This window comes from Melospiza melodia, chromosome 2, assembly GCF_035770615.1.
Source record: "Melospiza melodia melodia isolate bMelMel2 chromosome 2, bMelMel2.pri, whole genome shotgun sequence".
Lineage (NCBI taxonomy): Eukaryota > Metazoa > Chordata > Aves > Passeriformes > Passerellidae > Melospiza > Melospiza melodia.
Window position 1 is genome coordinate 7,095,835 of NC_086195.1, and position 18,371 is coordinate 7,114,205.

General features: G+C 38.8%; 1 protein-coding gene across 9 annotated transcripts in view; it reads right to left on the reverse strand.

The window, feature by feature from the left end:
* KDM6A (lysine demethylase 6A) overlaps positions 1-18,371 on the reverse strand; it is a 152,120-nt gene that overhangs the window by 57,046 nt on the left and 76,703 nt on the right. For all 9 annotated transcript variants that reach the window (XM_063181710.1, XM_063181718.1, XM_063181695.1 and 6 more), the window contains exons 6-7: positions 13,692-13,812; positions 2,182-2,236 (exon numbers count right to left, since the gene is read on the reverse strand). In XM_063181710.1, the coding sequence (XP_063037780.1) occupies positions 2,182-2,236; positions 13,692-13,812 (176 nt within the window). The remainder of the gene's footprint in view (positions 1-2,181; positions 2,237-13,691; positions 13,813-18,371) is intronic.

Sequence of the window (18,371 nt, forward strand, 5' to 3'; positions counted from 1 at the left end):
CTGGGTCATAAGGGAGGGAAAATATCTCCCTTTGTGCACTGCTTTGTCCTCTGCTGTAAAGAAGGAAGCCGAGTGCACTTTGGAAACCAGGTCAGAATAAAATGCATCATCTAAAATTTTAATAAACTTTTTGTGTTCCTTGCTAAAGGGCACATAACACACCCATTATGTTCACTGCATCATCAAACTTCACTCTGTAGTGATGAAAGAAAAGCCCTGCATTTGTTTCAGGAGTTCATTATCTAAAAAAATTTCTCTCTTATTTTTTCCCCTCCTAACAAAACCCTCTCAATGTGAAGCTCCAAAATGAAGTGATGCCTTGGAAAGGAAAGGAAAATTAAAGGTGTCAGATTAGAGACTGCCTAAATAGGAAGAAGAGATGCTTAGCACTCAAACATTTCTGCTGGGAACACATTCAGTGTAATGCAGCCCTCAGAAATGCAAGGGGGAGGATTAAATGGAGCATTTAGTGAGGGCACCCAACATCCTGGGCTGGGCAGGGGGGTCAGTTCTGCTCCCACAACAGCACAGTGGGACCTGGCCCAGCCCCTCTCAGTGCTCTTCACCCTCCTCCTTTGCGCTGGCCAGGCACTGAAGCCTTTACAAGGGGCCAGCCCTCTGTCACAGACACATTTTATGAAAAATGCTTTTGACAGGATCTTTTCTCCTGAGAAACTGAGAGGCCTCAGAAATTAAATGTAAAACAATGATTATCTGCTGCTGTGGAATGCAACAGATGCACCCTTGATTGGTCTCATGTGATTGTTTTTAATTCATGTCCAATCACAGTCCAGCTGTCTTGGACTCTCTGGTCAGTCACAACATTTTATTACCATTACATTCCTTTCCTTTCAAGCCTTCTGATGAAATCCTTTCTTCTATTCTTTTAGTACAGTTCTAATACATAATTTTCTTTTAATATCATATATATCATAAAATAATAAATCATCCTTCTGAAACATGGAGTCAGATTCTCTTCCCTCGTCCTGGGACCCCTGTGAACACCACCACAATAGGTGACCCCAAGTGAGGAAAACTTCCACAGCCCTCCACACAAATCTGGGGACAGAGGGGACTGCAGGGCAAGGGTTAGGAAAACCTTACAGAAATCCAGAGGTTTAGTGGAAACCCATAAAGTTAGTGAGAAAGAATATGAACAAACACAAAATACAATTAAAAAATCACGTTTGGTAGAAAAGTAATAAAAGCTTATTGACTCTGGGAGAATTCCGCAAATTTTTACAAAATTATCTGTGCCTGTTGCTGATAGTGACAAAGCTTTGAAGACAGCCTTGAAACACAGCTGGCTCCTTGATACAGCCAGTGGTTTCAGCCACGTGAACAAACTCCCTTCCACTGCCTTGCTGATACAATATTCACAGTTCCATCCAGTTTTTAAAGAAATGTTTTTAAATATTATATCCAATGTCCCTGAAGTGAGACTTGGGAGGTAACTTAAGCTCTACATGAACAAATTAAGCTCAAGCATGACCTTAAAAACTGAAGGAATAATTTCCTTCACAATTCTGCCTTTTAATTCTCACAGACTCCAAAATATGGAGAAACAAATGTTTTTTCTCGCATACAATTCCAATAATTATGGATAAATACCTGCAGGACACTCTGTTACAGCCTACAGAGCCTTCTGCCTATGATAGATCACACTGCACTAAAGATTAACATGCTCAAATACAGACTAATAGTTAGCTGATATCAAAAATCAAAAACTAATCAATTTTTTTTTCTTATCTCTACAGTAAGGTTGATGCTGAATTTTGGATCTATAAATTTAAATTGCATGAAAGTAATCACTGAAAAGTTATAGATTATCAAGATGATGCTAACTTTAAAATAATTGGTATTAAATGTGTGCCATGGCACAAGCTCCAGGTTTATAAATATATAAAAAGGAGTCAAATAATAAATTTCCTGCAGAATTCAAGCCTTCACAGTAATGAATGAGCTAAGTCTCAATTTTTACTTATTCCATTTGGTAAAACAATCCACAATTCCACTGGAACATCTGTCTCCACAGAGAGAGGGAGATTGGTTTTGTAGTCTCCCTCTCTCAGTACCAAATCTTTTGATTTTGAAGACCTGGTTCATTAAATATTCATACAGTTGCAAGCATAAAATTTTAAAAAAGATCCACAACAAAGTAAATACTTATTGGTTACTTACTTTCAGCGTTAGACAAAGTGCAGGGATTGCAGTCAATCAAAGCTAACTGAAAATGCTGGAAAGAAAAAAAGAATTATTTGCTTTTGAAACAAAGTAATACTAGCACTTGGGCAAACTACTAAGACTAAATCAATTTTGTACTTGAAAATCAATACTGCATTTTACCATGTGCCTTAAAAAAACCAAGTTTTCAATTTCTGTTCAACTGCTTACTAGAGGAAAGTAATTTTTTTTTTATTGCAAACGCTTCAATGCTTCTAGGAATGTAAGATAGCAACAGATCTTCATAAAACAACTGCATCTGAAATAATGAAGGCATCAAATGAATGGTCAAAATTGGAAGATTAAGTTTTTATACACGTAACTGGGACTGCAGACACACCAGGTCACAGCCTCATGGAGATAAATACTTAAGCACTCCATCCATCTAGAAAAAGAGAACACTCTCCCTACAAACTGAGTGATTTTAGGTTTTTAAAAAATTGAACTCTTGTCAAAAAGAATTTAATATGAATACCTCCACATTAGAACATGAGTTCATAAGGAGGTCATATGTTCTCACATCCTCTCCTCCAGATGTTGAGAAAACTTCAGTTAAACATTAAAGCTTGTATAATTTTAATCACTTGAAGGAATACAAAAAGTATCTTTTAAAACATTCTAGGTTCTGAGGTAAGTTTTCACTCATCTATAAAGAAGGTCACAAGAGCAGAGCAATGAAGTCTGTAACATCATGTTAATTCACTGATCTCATTTAATTTGAGACACAAATGTATAAAAATGAATGGAACAGGTACAGAAACTCCACTGCCTGAGCTTTTCCATAAACTTTTGAGAAAATCCCCACATGGTGTGAAATTTCAATTGATATATTAACTCAACAGAGAATAAGGCCTAGGAACACAGGAGCCTAAGAGTCACCCTATGAAATTCTACTGCTAATAAATACATTTATTTACAAAATACAGTGTCAGGTGATTTCTAATACACAAAACATGACTGACACTTTAGTATACTTTATTTTCTTAGCATAAAAATGATAATTTAGATCAAACTAATATATTATATAATATATATATATATATATATATATATATTATAGCATGCCAAACTAGGTGGCACTGGGAGCCCACTGCAGTAGCTGGGAAGAAATAAAGTCTGTATCAATGGATAGGTGCAACACTTTCAGTATTGTACTCAGAGCCATTAGATGCTACTTAACTTTCCTCATGGTGATAATGACTCCTTGAGTACAGTATGTCTGTAAAAACACATCTCTAACCTGTGCAAGATTTTATCAGATCACCACATTTCCCAAAAAACTTAATTTTAATAGGGACACAAAATTTGAAAATTAATATATTATCCATAACAAGACATAAGAAGAATGCTGACACTTCCATAAGCTCTGACATACACTGATGCAGCTTCCTCCTCACTGCCTTTATCAAGATAATTTGTAACAATTAACAGCATTTCAAAAATGTACAAAACTCAAGTTGAATAACAACACAAATTCATGATTTATAATTAATATTTTAGCAATATCCCCCCAGAAGAGAACACAAAAACCAATGGATTCACACCGTAAAATAACTTTTTAACCTTAGCACAAGCATTAAATAATAGCTTACAAATATTAAATATTAGGTTATTTCTCTGCTGTGTCTGTTCCTTTCCCTCCTGCTCAGCAGGCAGACAACTTACAGTCTCCCCTCACTTACATTGCAATGCAGGTTGAGTGCCTCAGAGACATCCTTTAGTCTGTTACCATAGTGATCCTACTAAGCAGACAACTTTAAAAAAAAAAAAACTAAATAAAAATAAAATGCTCTATCTTAAATTGCATTTTGCCTGCCAAAAGGAAAAAAAAAAGGCTCTGGCCTGTACAATTGAGGGTTACTGATCTAAAAGGTACAAAATCCTTCCTGTACAGATGTGTCATCTTGCACCATCACTTACAATTACTATGGAAAGATAAAGCAGAATGGAACAGATTTGCTCTCACCTAGCAATGCTATTATAAAAAATAAGCAGATCTAAAGAAAAAAGATTGACAACTGTTCTGTAGCAGCTCTTCTGAAGGGTTACTGCAGTGAGACTCACTGAGAGAAAGCAGGCAACCATGCAAGAATAGCTAACCATTTTAATATATAAGTATGCCAACAGTATCAAGTGCTATACAGTAGAAAAAAGCAGAAATAATTCTCAGCAATGCCTTCTAAAAAATTAAATATTCACTGTTACAGTAGCCAACTTTTGAAATTCAAAAATCCACATCACGAAAATTTTCTTAGTGTGATAAATTTCTATTTGCACTGTTCATTAATCTACAAACGGTAAAGAAATTGATAAACCAAAGCCAGTGACTACAGAAAAACACACCATTAGCACTAGACAGTTACCACAATTAAAAGCAATACAGAGAAACCCCAGAACCTTTTAAACCAAGAACCTCTGAAATGCACACACACGAGCAAACCTACACCTCTTGCCGGATAAATAATACACAGCTCCCCATTAAGTACCCAAAATCAGACAAAAAAAAACCCCATGCAAACATTCTAACACATCAGCCAAATGCAGATCCATTAATCCCAATTACCAGCACCAAAAAATTTAAAAAATAATAATAATTTCCAACTTCCATTTCTGCAACCAACAGCAGCGGCTGGCAAACATCTGCACCCCTCTCAAATATTGCAGCACTGAGCTGGCTACTGCTGTGTGGAATAGTTGTTATGCAGGAGAGGCCGCTGCAGCTCAGAGACGACACACAATACCTCAAGGCAGACAGCAGTCTATAGAAATTCAAATCCCCAGTAAGAGGATTTACCTAGCAGGCAGTGTTCTGAATGTTAAAAACTAACAGGCTCTTCTCAAGGGCTGCGGCTCAAGGCACAACCACAGAATCGTTTAGGTTAGAAATGACTTTTAAGATCAGCCAAGCCCTAAATCACCTTGATTTGTAGCCATCTGTAATTGCAGAGTTTATCTGCAGCCCATTCCATCTCCTCTGGAGTCCTTGACTTGCCTCTGATTGTGGAAACAATTCCGAGGATAACCTTTCCAAGGATGAGAGGTACAGTGGATTCCATATAAAGAGAACTGATGAAAGCACTGTGTCTGGTAGTAAAGTAACAGTAATCTGATGCTGATTTAGGTGACCTGTCATGCTTTCTCTCACAGAATTAACACCGATGCTTTCAAATGTGACAGGCAAGTACCCAAGGTTTTGTTGTTTCTTTAATCAATAGATGCCAAAAGCAAAACGAACCCTTTTCTTTTCAGTGCAAGACTTTCAGTACTGTCTCTGTTTACATGCAAACCTGAGACCTCTGTAGTGATTCTGCTCCCTCCTCCTCTCCAGGGTGACATCAGCAAGTTTAATAGCTCTGCATATACTCAGCAAGCAAGGCAAGCCATCTTCTGAAACCTGACAATCCTCACCGACTTACCACGAAGGAAAGCTCCATCATGACTCAGTGAAATTCTGTCAGGAGATGGCTTTTTCTGCCTGTGTGACCTAGGTGTGATGCCCGTGCTGCTCAGAGCAGCTTTTGTTCAGATAAGTAGGACACGGAGAGCCTTGTGTAACCAGCTGGGGCAGGGTGCCAAGCCTCCATTTGCCAGGCATCTCTGGGACCAGGGGAGAGGGTCAGGAGAGGACACGCTCCATGTGCAGCTACAGCAGCTCATCCTGCTGCTCTCCACTGCTTTCTGAGCTCAGAACAAATTCAGCTCGCAACAGAAAGGTTTGTGCAGTGTAAACACTCAGGTACTTTTGTCCAAGATTCAAAAAAAAAGCTAACTTACAGATAGGAGAAAAAAAACAAACCTTGCTGGAGGACAGAAGGAACAAAAGCCACGTATACAAATACACTGAATAGCAGCAGTGTGTTCCGAAAAATCTCTTGTTCTGACAAACTCTAAGAGAAAAAATTATTTTCAAATAGAAAGATCATCCAAGCTGTATTTTTGCAAGCCATAAAAAGGCTGCATCTGAATTTAGTGAGCAATATCTTGTACAGTGATTTTCACAAAGCTATCTCAACACTCCCATTTGCCTCCACCTTTGATGCATTATTTCTGCAACATCGGAATTCAGCTATTCCTGTGCTAACAGCCTGACAGACTGCCAGCAGCAGGACAATGTCACAGGGATGGGGATGACTGGGAGCTGCTGCCCCAGCTGGGGTCGTGCCAGGACTCAGCCTCCAGCCCCCACAGCTGCACAGAAAGCTCAGCTCAGTCCTTGCTGGCGACCTGCGGCTACACTCTGAGTATTTTCTGAGTACTGCCTGGCCAGCAGGAGCAGGGAGCTCATCCTTCTCCTGTACCTGGCACTGGTGAGACCACACCTTGAGTGCTGTGTCCAGTTCTGGCCCCTCCGTTTGGGAAAGATGCTGAGATGCTTGAGCACATCCAGAGGAGGCAACAAGGCTGGTGAGGGGCTTGGAACACAAGCCCTGTGAGGAACGTTTGAAGGAGCTGGGGCTGTTCGGCCTGGAGAAGAGGAGGCTCAGAGGTGCCCTTACTGCTCTCTACACCTTCCTGAAGGGAGGCTGCAGACAGGTGGGGTCGGTCTCTGACAGAACCAGAGGACACAGTCTCAAGCTACATCAGGGAAGGGATAGGTTGGATATTAGGAAAAAAATTTCACAGAAAGAATAATAAAGTACTGGAACGCTCTTCCCAGGGAGGGGTAGAATCACCATCTGTGGATGTGTATAAAAAAAGACTGGACATGGCACTTGGTGCTATAGACTAGTTAGGTGTTGGGGCATAGGTTGGACTGGATGATCTTAGAGCCCTCTTCCAACTTCATTATTCTGTGATTCTGTGATTTTTGCATGCCCTGAATGCCAATCTTGCAGCTACAGCTACATCTGACAAAAGTGGATCTGATCTGTCTGGATGGAGGTGTCTCTTAAGGAGAAGGTCCACGAATGAAGCTCACCACAATCAATGAATATCCTGAGCTGCAAAGGACCTCGAGGGATCACTGAGTCCAACTCCTGGCCCTGCACAGAACCATCCACAAATGTCACACCATGTACCTGAAAGCACTGAGCAAACACTTCTTGAACTCTGCCAGGCTGGTGCTGTGACCACTGTCCTGGGGAGCCCGTTCCAGTGCCCTGCCACCCTCTGGGGGAAAAACCTTTTTCTAACATCCAACCTAAACCTGCCCTGATAGAACTTCAGGACATTTCATTCCCTCAGGTCCTGTCACTGTCACCAAAAGCAGAGATCAGTGCCTGCCTCTCACAAGGAAGTTGTAACTGCAGTGAGGTCTCCCCTCAGTCTCCTCCAGGCTGAACAGACCAAGTGCCCTCAGCTTCACATGGCTTCTCCTCAAGGTCCTTCCCCATCTTTATTGCCTTTGGTCACTCCCCAACAGCTTCACGTCTTTTTTCCATTGTGGTGCCCAAAACTGCCCTCAGCACTGGAGGTGAGGCTGCCTCAGTGCAGAGCAGAGCAGGACAATCCCCTCCCTTGCCCAGCTGGTGATGCTGTCCCTGATGTCCCCCAGGACAGGGATGTCCCTCCTGGCTGCCAGGGCACTGCTGGCTCATGTTCAACCAGCCACTGACTGACTAGGACAGCCAGACCCCTTTCTACAGCTCTCCTCCACATCATTCCCCAGCCTGTCCATACACCCAGGGCTGCCCCATCCAGCCAATAAGGACATCCACAGATATTGGTTGTCCCACCAATACCCTTAGATTGAATGCTCAACTTCTGAACCATCTATTCCTCTTCCCATGGTGTGTTCTTCCCCATCTCCCAAGTGACCAAAGGTGCCACACAGCAGAGTAATTCAGTTTTAGCACTTACTCCTCTTTGTAACCATGGCATTTCTAACATACACCTGAAATTCTTTTTTTTTACAGGAATTAGTTTTACAGGAATTAGTCAAAAACAGTCTACACATTCAAACACCTGTAATTCTCTTTTACAGGAATTAGTCAAAAAGCCAAGGGAAACTAGCTAAGTTTAATACAAGAGAACACTCTGTAGGGCAGACATTGTGGGATCATTTTCCACTGTCAAAACCAGTCACACTAATAACTCTCCTGCAGTTTCATTACAGTGCCATGCTGCATTAACAAACTTCCATGGATTTACTTCTTCTATGTGTCTTTCCGCCACTGACATATGTAAACTACCAAGACTAAGAGAGAAATTTCAGTCCCAAATGCTGCTTTCCAACCACTTACATTTTTATTGAAATTATCTTTTGATTAATTTAATTTTGCTTTCCACAAAATGCTTTTTTGTGTGAAGTGCCTGATATCTTGGATATCCAACTTGCAAGAGCCAAAGCCCTTCACCTTGTTTTTTACCTAAAAAAGCACTTGTTCCTTGTAGAAGTCAAGACATAAAAATAGACAAGAGAAACTAAAATGTCTCAAACTGCATGTATTTTGACTAGTTACTTTTAATAATTAAAATACATAAGGTTTCAATGTACAATGTTGAAACTTAAAAATTACTAATTTAAGCCATTTCAAGAAAGATAACTGGGTGGGTTAAACAACACATGAAGGCTCAAAATCAGAAATATTCCTAAAATTTCTGTTTAGGAAAAGAAAATAAAGAATTAATAAAATAAAATAAAAATAAAAATTTTCCTAAATACTTGTTTACTTATTACTTGGAGAAAGAACATAAAACATGAATGATATGCCTGTAAGAGTTTTGTGCTAGCACATAATAGCTGCACTAGCTAAAAATATCTTTCATAAGTATATATATACAGGAGAAATATTTGAATAAGTGCTAGAAAAGTGTCTGACTGACTATAAATAAATACTTCAAGCTGTTCATCGGTACATCAGCATTTAATTTCTTTATATTTCATGCATATTCATACAATTCATGCACATTTTAATTCTTTTGCAGACTTTTTTTTATCCTAATATAAGCAGCATGTCTTAACATTACTAACAAATGAGAATCGTTAGAAGAATAATTAAAAAATTAAAATTATATTTAAATTGATGATTTACGGGCAAGATGAAAGCATAAGCCCGGAGCAAACTACTGAAATAGCTGTTTTGTGTATAAAGGAGGAGGAAAAATTTCCGTAAGTGAAAGACAGAATCAGTATTTCTACTAAAAGGCAGATAATTGAAAACATGAGAAATTGAGTTCTCATTCTTCTAAAGGTTTTGTTACTGGGTACAGGATGCACCTGTAATAAAATCAAGTAAAATTCCCAAAGCAAAACACTGCTTTGTTTGTTATAACCAACCTGCTTGTGTCCAGCATTTCTACTGATCACCCATTAAAAAAAACACCCCACAAAGCAAACAAAATCCAATAAAACCCAAAATTTCTCTACCACAAATCTCCAAACAAAAGCAAACAAAGCTTCCCCTCAATAAAACCAAACCGTCAGAAAATCTGGCCCCCGCTGTTCTCTCAATATTATCAATCTAATAAATATAAAAACCAAAGATTTCTTTTCTCCCTTAAGTATGAATTCTGCATTCAAAGGGCTTTCAGGATCACAGCTAAAAACACAAAATTTCAACAGCACCAAGCAGGATGAGCACCAGAAGGTTTTCCTCAGCTCCCAGATCTCAGAGGGCTCTGGAGCACTGTATGCTGTACAGGAATGTCCTCCAAAATCCTCTTTGAAATCTTTTATTCCCACAGATTTTCTAAAAATTGTTTAAGGTTCAACAGCACTAAAGAACTGAGACACATGTGAGACAAAATGATTACACGCAACTATGAAAAAAGGAGGCCAAATTTAAAAAAAAATATCTTCAATAAATAGGAAAATGACCATGACAGGAAGTGGAATGTCAGAAATAATGTGGCATGAACTCGGAAGCATGAATATTTTTTCTAACTACATTTACCCAGGGAATAAAAAGATACATTATATTCCTAGAGATTTTGTTTTATTCTCCCTTTCAGATTATCGCAGTGCCAACCACAGCTACCACCATGGAACACAATATTCCTTGTGTCATTTGTAAGAAACAGTGAACAGGAAAGGGGCAACAGGACACAGTAAACTAAAAAAGCTGGACTGTGGAGGTAAACCTCAGCAGCATGGTGTTGCTACAGTCATCAATCTACTAAAAAGAAATCCATTCCCCAAGTCACTGCCAGTAAATTTTGGGATTAATTGTACTTTTCTGATGAAAGGGGCAAACTCAGCTTTCATGTCTCACCCCTGAAGACAACACTGCCCAATCTGTCAGATTAGACAAAGACTGGGGTTTTTTTCAGCCAGAAGGGACACTTTTTTCCCTTAATGTAAACCAAAGGCCAAGTAATTTTCAACAGCATTGGTGCTGCAAGAGTTTATGGCAATGGGATAACAGAGAAAGTCAAGGATTCTCACAGTAATTTGCAAATCTTAACTGTAGAACAGGCAAAACCAGTAATTGATTTTGAAAAAAACACACTGGGAGTTGATTTTTATGCTTGTTAAACAGCACTCTAGCAATTATCTTGATCATCAACATCTTAAAATAGTAAAAATTAATTTTGTGCTTAAATTGCTTACATAAAATACAGATGATTTATGTTAATGCTCCAAAATTGTGAAAAACATGGAATATATGACCTTCAGACTTCCATCTTCCCCCTTTGCCTGAAGTCTCTTACTGACAATGCCTCTCACTGACAATGACTCATCTGTTGGCAATGGTTTATTCTTAGCAATTACAGACTTAACATGAATGTTTAAATACCATCAAAAACATTATGATATTTCCAAGTACTTTAATGCGACGTTGGTACAATCTGTGAAATCCAGAGCAGCCACAAGCGAACAGCAGATGAAAAAGCCAATTCCACTTTCTGCCTCTGTGTGAATGGGGAGCCCAAACTGGGCAAAGAGCCCCAGGAAAAAGGTCTGTGCTCAAGGCCAGTCACAGGCAAGCTGCATCCCAACCCCCTTAATTCCTCTCTAAAATCGTGGATCCTTTAATAAAGGCCCACAAAACCAAAAACGGCACAAGACAACCCTGTCTTTTCATTGCTTTGGGTTTCTTATCTTTCTTTTGTTCAAAGAAGAGATACTCTGTGTCTCAGAGAATGAGACAGACATTGTGTGAAAACATCCCATCACACTTTCCTCACATCCCTTCCCCATTTTACTCTCCAACTAGTGCACCAGCACTTCACTTCCTTCTCCTCACTAAGGAAGCATTTTCTGTCTTGCCTCTCATATTCTCATCACTCAGAGTTCTGCTTTAAGTATGTTTTTTAAAAATCACAGTCAGATTGGCTTTTAAAGAAGCTACAGCCCTGTTCTAGTTAGTTTTCCCCTCAGCTGACACACTGTGATGTTGAACTGATAAGTTTCAATCAGTAACACTTTGTTTTCAAACAAAGTAGGTAAGTCCCTGGACTGGACATTAAATCCACAGCTGAGTTGAACTGGAAACAGTTCAAAGTGTCTGAGACTGAGTTCCACTGGGTCTTTTGCTCCTCACTGTTATTCTTTACTAAGGATTGCAACCTCCATAGCAAAGAAAAAAAACAGAAACTCTGCTTCAGGTGTCTCAGTTGGTAATTCCAGAGCAGCTTCTCAATAAATTTTGAACCAGAAGGGGATAGGACAGCCCTGTCCCCTCCCATCAGCCTTGCACTGGATGTACCAACCAGGCCATCCCAAGCTGAGCTGGCTCAGACTTCTGATCCACCTCAGTCTGCAAATGGGGAAAAGCAAAAAAAATGAAAAATCACTCAATTCAATGTGGCTGAGAGTGCTGAATAAGGCAATCAGGATTGCATGGTAGAAAATGAGACAAACTTTTAGGAACAAGCTGCATGAAACCACCTTCAATGCAAACACCCCTGTTCATTTCACCATCCTCTGAAGACCATCCCTTTGCCCCAGGGTAAACTGCTTTTGTTGTGGCCATTTGTTTTTTTTAAGTGACTTAACCATAAGCCACATAAAAGCAATGGAATCATGATAATTTTGAAATAAAAAGATTAATTTCTTTCTGTTTTCAAAATACTACTTTGGTGTTTTTCCCATTTGTATCTGGTGTTTTGAAAACTTGAAGTTTGGTATACTCAAAATCCTCGTGGTAAGTGACTGATTTGTTTTGCAAAGTTGTGAACATCAAACACAAGAAATTATTTGCACTGAGTTATCATAATATTTATTTAAATACCTGATTCACTGACAGAACTGCAAATTTTATGGCAAAGCAGAGAAAGGTTATCTATTTCTTGATCAATTTATATCAAAAACTAAAATCATATAATCAACTAGGCTGGAAAAGACCTTTTGAAATCACTGAGTTTCTACCACTTGATTAGAAGATGACCACCTCCTTGTAAAATTAATCTTGTTTACTCCCAGCTTCTTTAAAAATAAAACCAAAATGTACTTCAGCACTTCTTTTACCTCTCCTTGCTCTCTTGCACCATTCATTGCATGGAATCTTTTCTACTCCTCTGCACAATTTCCAACTCCACCAAGCTCTGTAGGTGAAACTTTGGGTTCTGGATGAAAAGGGAAGCCTGGGGAGAGAACTGCTTCCCTCCATCACAAAAACTGAAAGGAAAAATTGAGAGCAACACCCTACTCTTACAAATCTTGGACAATGTGAATCTGACAACCCATGAAAACAATCTGCCAAGAAAAGAAAGCTGTAAGATCCTTGAAAACAAAACACTTATTGTTTTCAATAGTTTTGAGGGAAGATTAATATGCAGAAATGTGTTTACAAATTACATTTAATTACAAAATTCTCAGCCCTGCAGGTGGATTTCTCACCACATGCAAGTCCATTAGAAGAACTCTTCCTTTTTCCAAGACATGTAACAGCTAAATTTAGAGGCCAGGAAGGGAAGGACATGTGGGTAGAGTAGAAAATGGAAAGAGGAAAAACATGGGCAAATGTGCTGAATGGAGGGAGATAAAAAGACAGATTACAATCAGAGACCAGAAAAGAATGTAAATAGTAAGGAACTTGAAGAAGTAGAGAAGAAACAAAGCTCTGTGTTACCATAAACCATTTCCACTGATTAGCCAGAAACTGTTGCCTTAGAAGCTCACTCTCAAGCCAGGAAATAAAAGAATAATTAACTGCTAGAAAAGTAAAAATTACATTAAAAAAGACATCATTTTGCATAAAAACTTTCTAATTTACTAATTCCAAGAACTTCCAGTTTACAACAGGGAAGCCAGGGAGGAAAAAAATGGAATATAAAAATAAAAAATCAAATAATCCAAGTTGTGATTTTTTTTTTTCATTAGCCTTCAATACAACCTCAGTCTCCCTCAAGGTTCACTATTTTAACAAGGGCCCTACACCAAATTTTTCATCTAGAGTGTAACACCTCACACACCTCAAACCCATCCTTCTTCTGTCAGGACTAAGACACTTCACATTAAAGCACTTCAATTTCTAAAGCAGGTGGCCTGTGACTGTTCCATGCTTATGCATTCCTTGCAGCTTTAAGATGCAACACAAGACTTGTAAGAAATGTTCATTCAACTTGAAAGGACTTAAACCTACCTTTAAACTAGACTCATAGTCTGTGTTCATTTTGAACATAAGCCCAAGTCGCAAATGAATTTCCTTGGCTCGACAAAAGCTGGGATCAACATAAAGCGCCTCCTGAAATGCTTTAATTGCCCTGAAAGAAAAACACAGATTAAAAAAATGATGCTTTACTGAGGTATTACTCTATAATCAATGTTTTTTATATGGCTAACAGAGTGGATCAGAAAGTATTGTTACAGGAGAAAATAACAAAATGATGGTTTACATGTAACGTTTCTGGTGCATGGCTTTTGATTTTTCAAGGATTGGGTAATTTTGAACTCCAGATATCCTCATGTATTTGAAAGTCTGATCTTCTCTATTAATTTGGAGAAACTAATTTGCTGCATGAAATACACTAACATATCAGATATTTCAGAGAGGATGACTCACAAATTAGTTACAAAATTAGTGCAAGTTCACTTATAACAGCCAGGTTGCTTTAGATTCCAGCAGTGCAGACCCCCATGCAGCAGCAGAGATCACACACATCTCCTCCCACTGCACCTGCCTGCTCCTTTTTCCACTTTCTCCTCCCTTCTCTAGCACCAGGGCCGTGCAAGAACTCAAATGATACCAATTGCTCCATTACTTCCACATGCAGACAAAAAAGCCTGTCAGCTCCTCACACAGTAACTTTCTTTCATATTTCCATGATATGTGAAGATGGCTCTGATTCTACTTCCTTACCTCCAAATCCTCTCTCACCTGTCCCTGTTCATGATGGCACCATACCAGATATAACAGAAATGCCATCTAGCAACTCCATCTTGGAGCAGAAACAAAGTGACTCTAAACAGGACTGCTGTGCCTCTCAGGCCACTGCATAAAACTAGGACAGCTGAAATGCAACTAAAAGATAATAGAATTGAAGTCACAGAGGAATTAAGAAAGAAGCTAAGTCTCATTGTTGCCTGAAATCCAAGGACAGGTTGAAACAAAATCCCTTCCTGTACAGCACTGGTCACACAACAAGAGAAATCAGAACCAGCCTCTCTCAGGGTGGATTTGAGCCCCAAAGAACACAATCCCAATCCCATCTGCTGCCCCTGGAACCCACAGGTGGTGCCAAGGGGGCAGGGGACAGGGCAATCTATAGGGGGAACTGGACCCACTGTGACATGGGACAGGGATTAACTCCAGTGCTTAAAATCACTCTCTCAAGGCACACTGATTTAATTCCCACTCTCCAAGTACAGTATTATTTATAAGGAAAAAAGGTTGGTTAGCAGATGCAATGCAAAATTCAACAAATATTTTTCACAGACTTTTTTTACTCACACATAAATTATCATTTCTGAATCCTTCAGCAAAAACACTTGTGCTCTAAAATTCTTACAGGCTTTTTTCTCATCAATGGCAAAGCAAACCAAAGGTACAGACTTCCTCTAGAAAATGCAACTGTATGTACCTGAAGCATTATCTGACTTCTTTAAATAGAACTTAAAGAGTAGATAGGCTTAAAAAAAAGTATTAAATTTTTATTGTAGAACTGCAGCTTCCTCTATCACAATCCTTCAGGAAGGCTCTCCTTACCCAGTACCCTACTTTTCTGCCAGCACATGGAAAATGAGCAAGTAAAGCACTGAAGGGACAAACCTGCACCAGAGCTAAGCTCTCTCACATCTCATCTGAATTTCCCTGAAATCCTGTGGTGGTGGTGAATCACAAAGCTCATATCTACACTGAATTCATAACAAACAAAGGACCTTGTCTCATAATACCATGCTCATCTTCATCCTCTACAAAAACAGAGACCAAACTGAAAGGCCAAAGACTGGGCTGATCACTAAGTATCAGGACGTACTTTAAGCTAGGCTTTTGCTATGCCAGAAGATAGATTCCATTACAGTGCATCTGCATTTCTTGTCTCAACTTTGATATGGGCATTAGGGACATTATCCACTGGTATTTAAAATCCATTACCTGTATCTTGTTCAAAGACAATATCCCAAGTCCCATAAAGGAAGAAAACCACTGTCTATGATTCCAATCGTAGAGAAGACAAAAATTGGGAATGAAGACACAGCAGTTCTACAGCACATCACACAGTGTGACCACACTAACACTCTGTAAACTTCATATTCCTATTTAACACTCCTTGCTTGATCAGAAAATAGTATTTCCATATTTCCCCTCTCAGTCATGTCCCCACTGAAAAAACCATCAAAGAGAGGATTTCTAAAAAAGTTTAAGAGAATCTGAGTGCAACAAAAATATTGCTGTAGTCTCTTGCTTACTGAACAGGAAATACTAATCATTGACACTGTTGAGCAATGGACTAAAACAAAGCCAAAAGTATAATTAAAAACTTTCCAGGACAGTTCTCAAATTTAGTTTGAATGTATACTGTACTTCATTCAATAAACCAAGAATGTTGCATACCCCAGTCTTTCAGAGGAGCACAGCACTTAAATACCTGTAAATTATCATCAGTAGACAACAGGGAAGACTGTGTCACATTTAGTCAGAAACTGGTCACAAAGACCATGCTTTGAGTAAGGTTTATCTCTACACACACTAAACTAACTAAAAATCAAATTTTACCTTTTACTTAAATCTAGTGTTAATTCCATATTGGTTTTACAATTTGTAGTTTTTTTCAGGATGACATGCATGAATAATAAAAAACAGAAACTACTTCCATCAATGTGAAAAGGGGCATCATAAAAATTTCCTCAATGAAGTGATGTGAAAGAGCATTTTCAACATTTTTTACCAGTGGTAGGTACTCATGTCTAATTAAATAAGTACAACCTCATTTAAATACTCAGTAGAATTTTTATAGAATAAAATAGTCAAGCTCTGAAAAGGTATTTACTTATTAACTCTTACAGACAGACAAGCAATTTTACATCACAGCTGAATTAATATTGATGTAATTTTGCCTGCAGGAAACATTTAAACAAAATAGCAACGTGCTCCCAATTACAGGACACATCAAGAACATGGACCACAGCAAAAACCTCTGCCTGTTTTCCACTGCCATGCCCAGAGCTCCAGACTCATTCCCTGACTATCAAACAGCAGAACATGTGCAGCAGCACTGACACCATTCCACAGCTGGGCCTTCCACACACAGCAGGAGTCACTTCATTCTTGTACTGATCTTTGTTTGCTCTCAAACATCTCTAATCCCATTTCTGTTCTCTGTCCAAGCCCACACCCAGAAATTTGTGGCTCTGGAGGATCCATGGCATCCAAGTTATCCAGATGTTTTCCCTCACAGCCCTTCTATGGCTTGACCAAAACCAGAAGTGCAGATATGACCCAAGAGCTGGGTGAGCCCAAGAGCTTCCTGCAGGGCTGACGGCACAGAGCCTTCCCCAAGTCAGTCTGGAGTCTCCTCCATAATTCACTGCCCTTCATGCACAGACACAACTTCTCATCTCACTCCTTCAGCAGACTAAACATACATCAATCCAAAGGAAAAATTATCAAATGAAAGGCCAGGAGCTCTCAAACTGCAGAAATAAATTATATCTGAATTCAGCAGGAGAGGACTTTCCTTTTGTTCTCTGATGATACTGACACCTGTGTGGTGAGACACGATGCTGGTTAAGTCTACTAGAATTTATTGAAATTAAATAAGGATTTTCTCCAAGGATGAGGACATTTCACAGGCAGGAAAGGCTGTTCTAATACTTAACAAAATGGGAAAGCAGGACTGGAAAACAGACACTACAAAGAATGAAAAGCACCTCTGGACTTTCATTTTACACAGCACTGCTACAGCAGCTCAGGAAAAATAAAAATGACATCCCTAAATCAAGACTGCTAGAATCAATACTGCAGCTATTGTCCCACCTACTAATCTATTCAACAATGCCCTCCATTATGAAAGTGAAGAAACCAGGTGAATAATAAATAGATTATTATATTAAACATTTAGTGAACTCTCTTAAGACTTTTACTGGATGGTTTTCTTGAATAGACTGAATAAAATCAGCTTTGTACTAGGCAAAAGAATATAATAAAAGAACATCAATTTAACTATTCAGAAGTTATCACTTTTGTACATTTCAAACAAAACCCATGAAAATCAGAGTGAGCGTACAAAATAAAAGAACCTAACATTATCCTAATATCACTTGATGCAGTTGGAGTGAAACTTTCTTTTTTGTGTTCTTACCCTCTTTCAATTTTGACTACCTATTTTAAGCCTCACATCATTTCACAGTCTTACTAATGAAAGTGATGTGAGGCTATCATGGACAAATTTCTTTTTGAAACTCATAATCACAGTTTGAACATAAACAAAGTGTTTATGAAACACTTTTACAGTCTTTAGCTACAACTCTTCTGACCAGAGGACTGCAACAGCTGAATAGCAAAATATTTTGAGCAGCAAAGTCTTTAAACATTTCTCTAGAACAGCAGCTGGGAGCAGTTTTTTTTCCATAGCATTAGCAGAGTTTTCAGCAATCCAAGAGTAGTTTGCTATGAAATCACAGCAAGATAAGATAATGAAAGGGAAGTTAACTGCCCCCTTTGTTACTGGTTAATTGCTACATGCATGTGTACTCTACATGTACATTCCCATTTTATATGCCTGAAAAAAAAATATATATTAGATCCAGCCACATGAAACCTGAGAAATATTTGACAAAGCAGTATCTACAGACTGTGTGTTTAAATTCTTAGAGGTCTCCA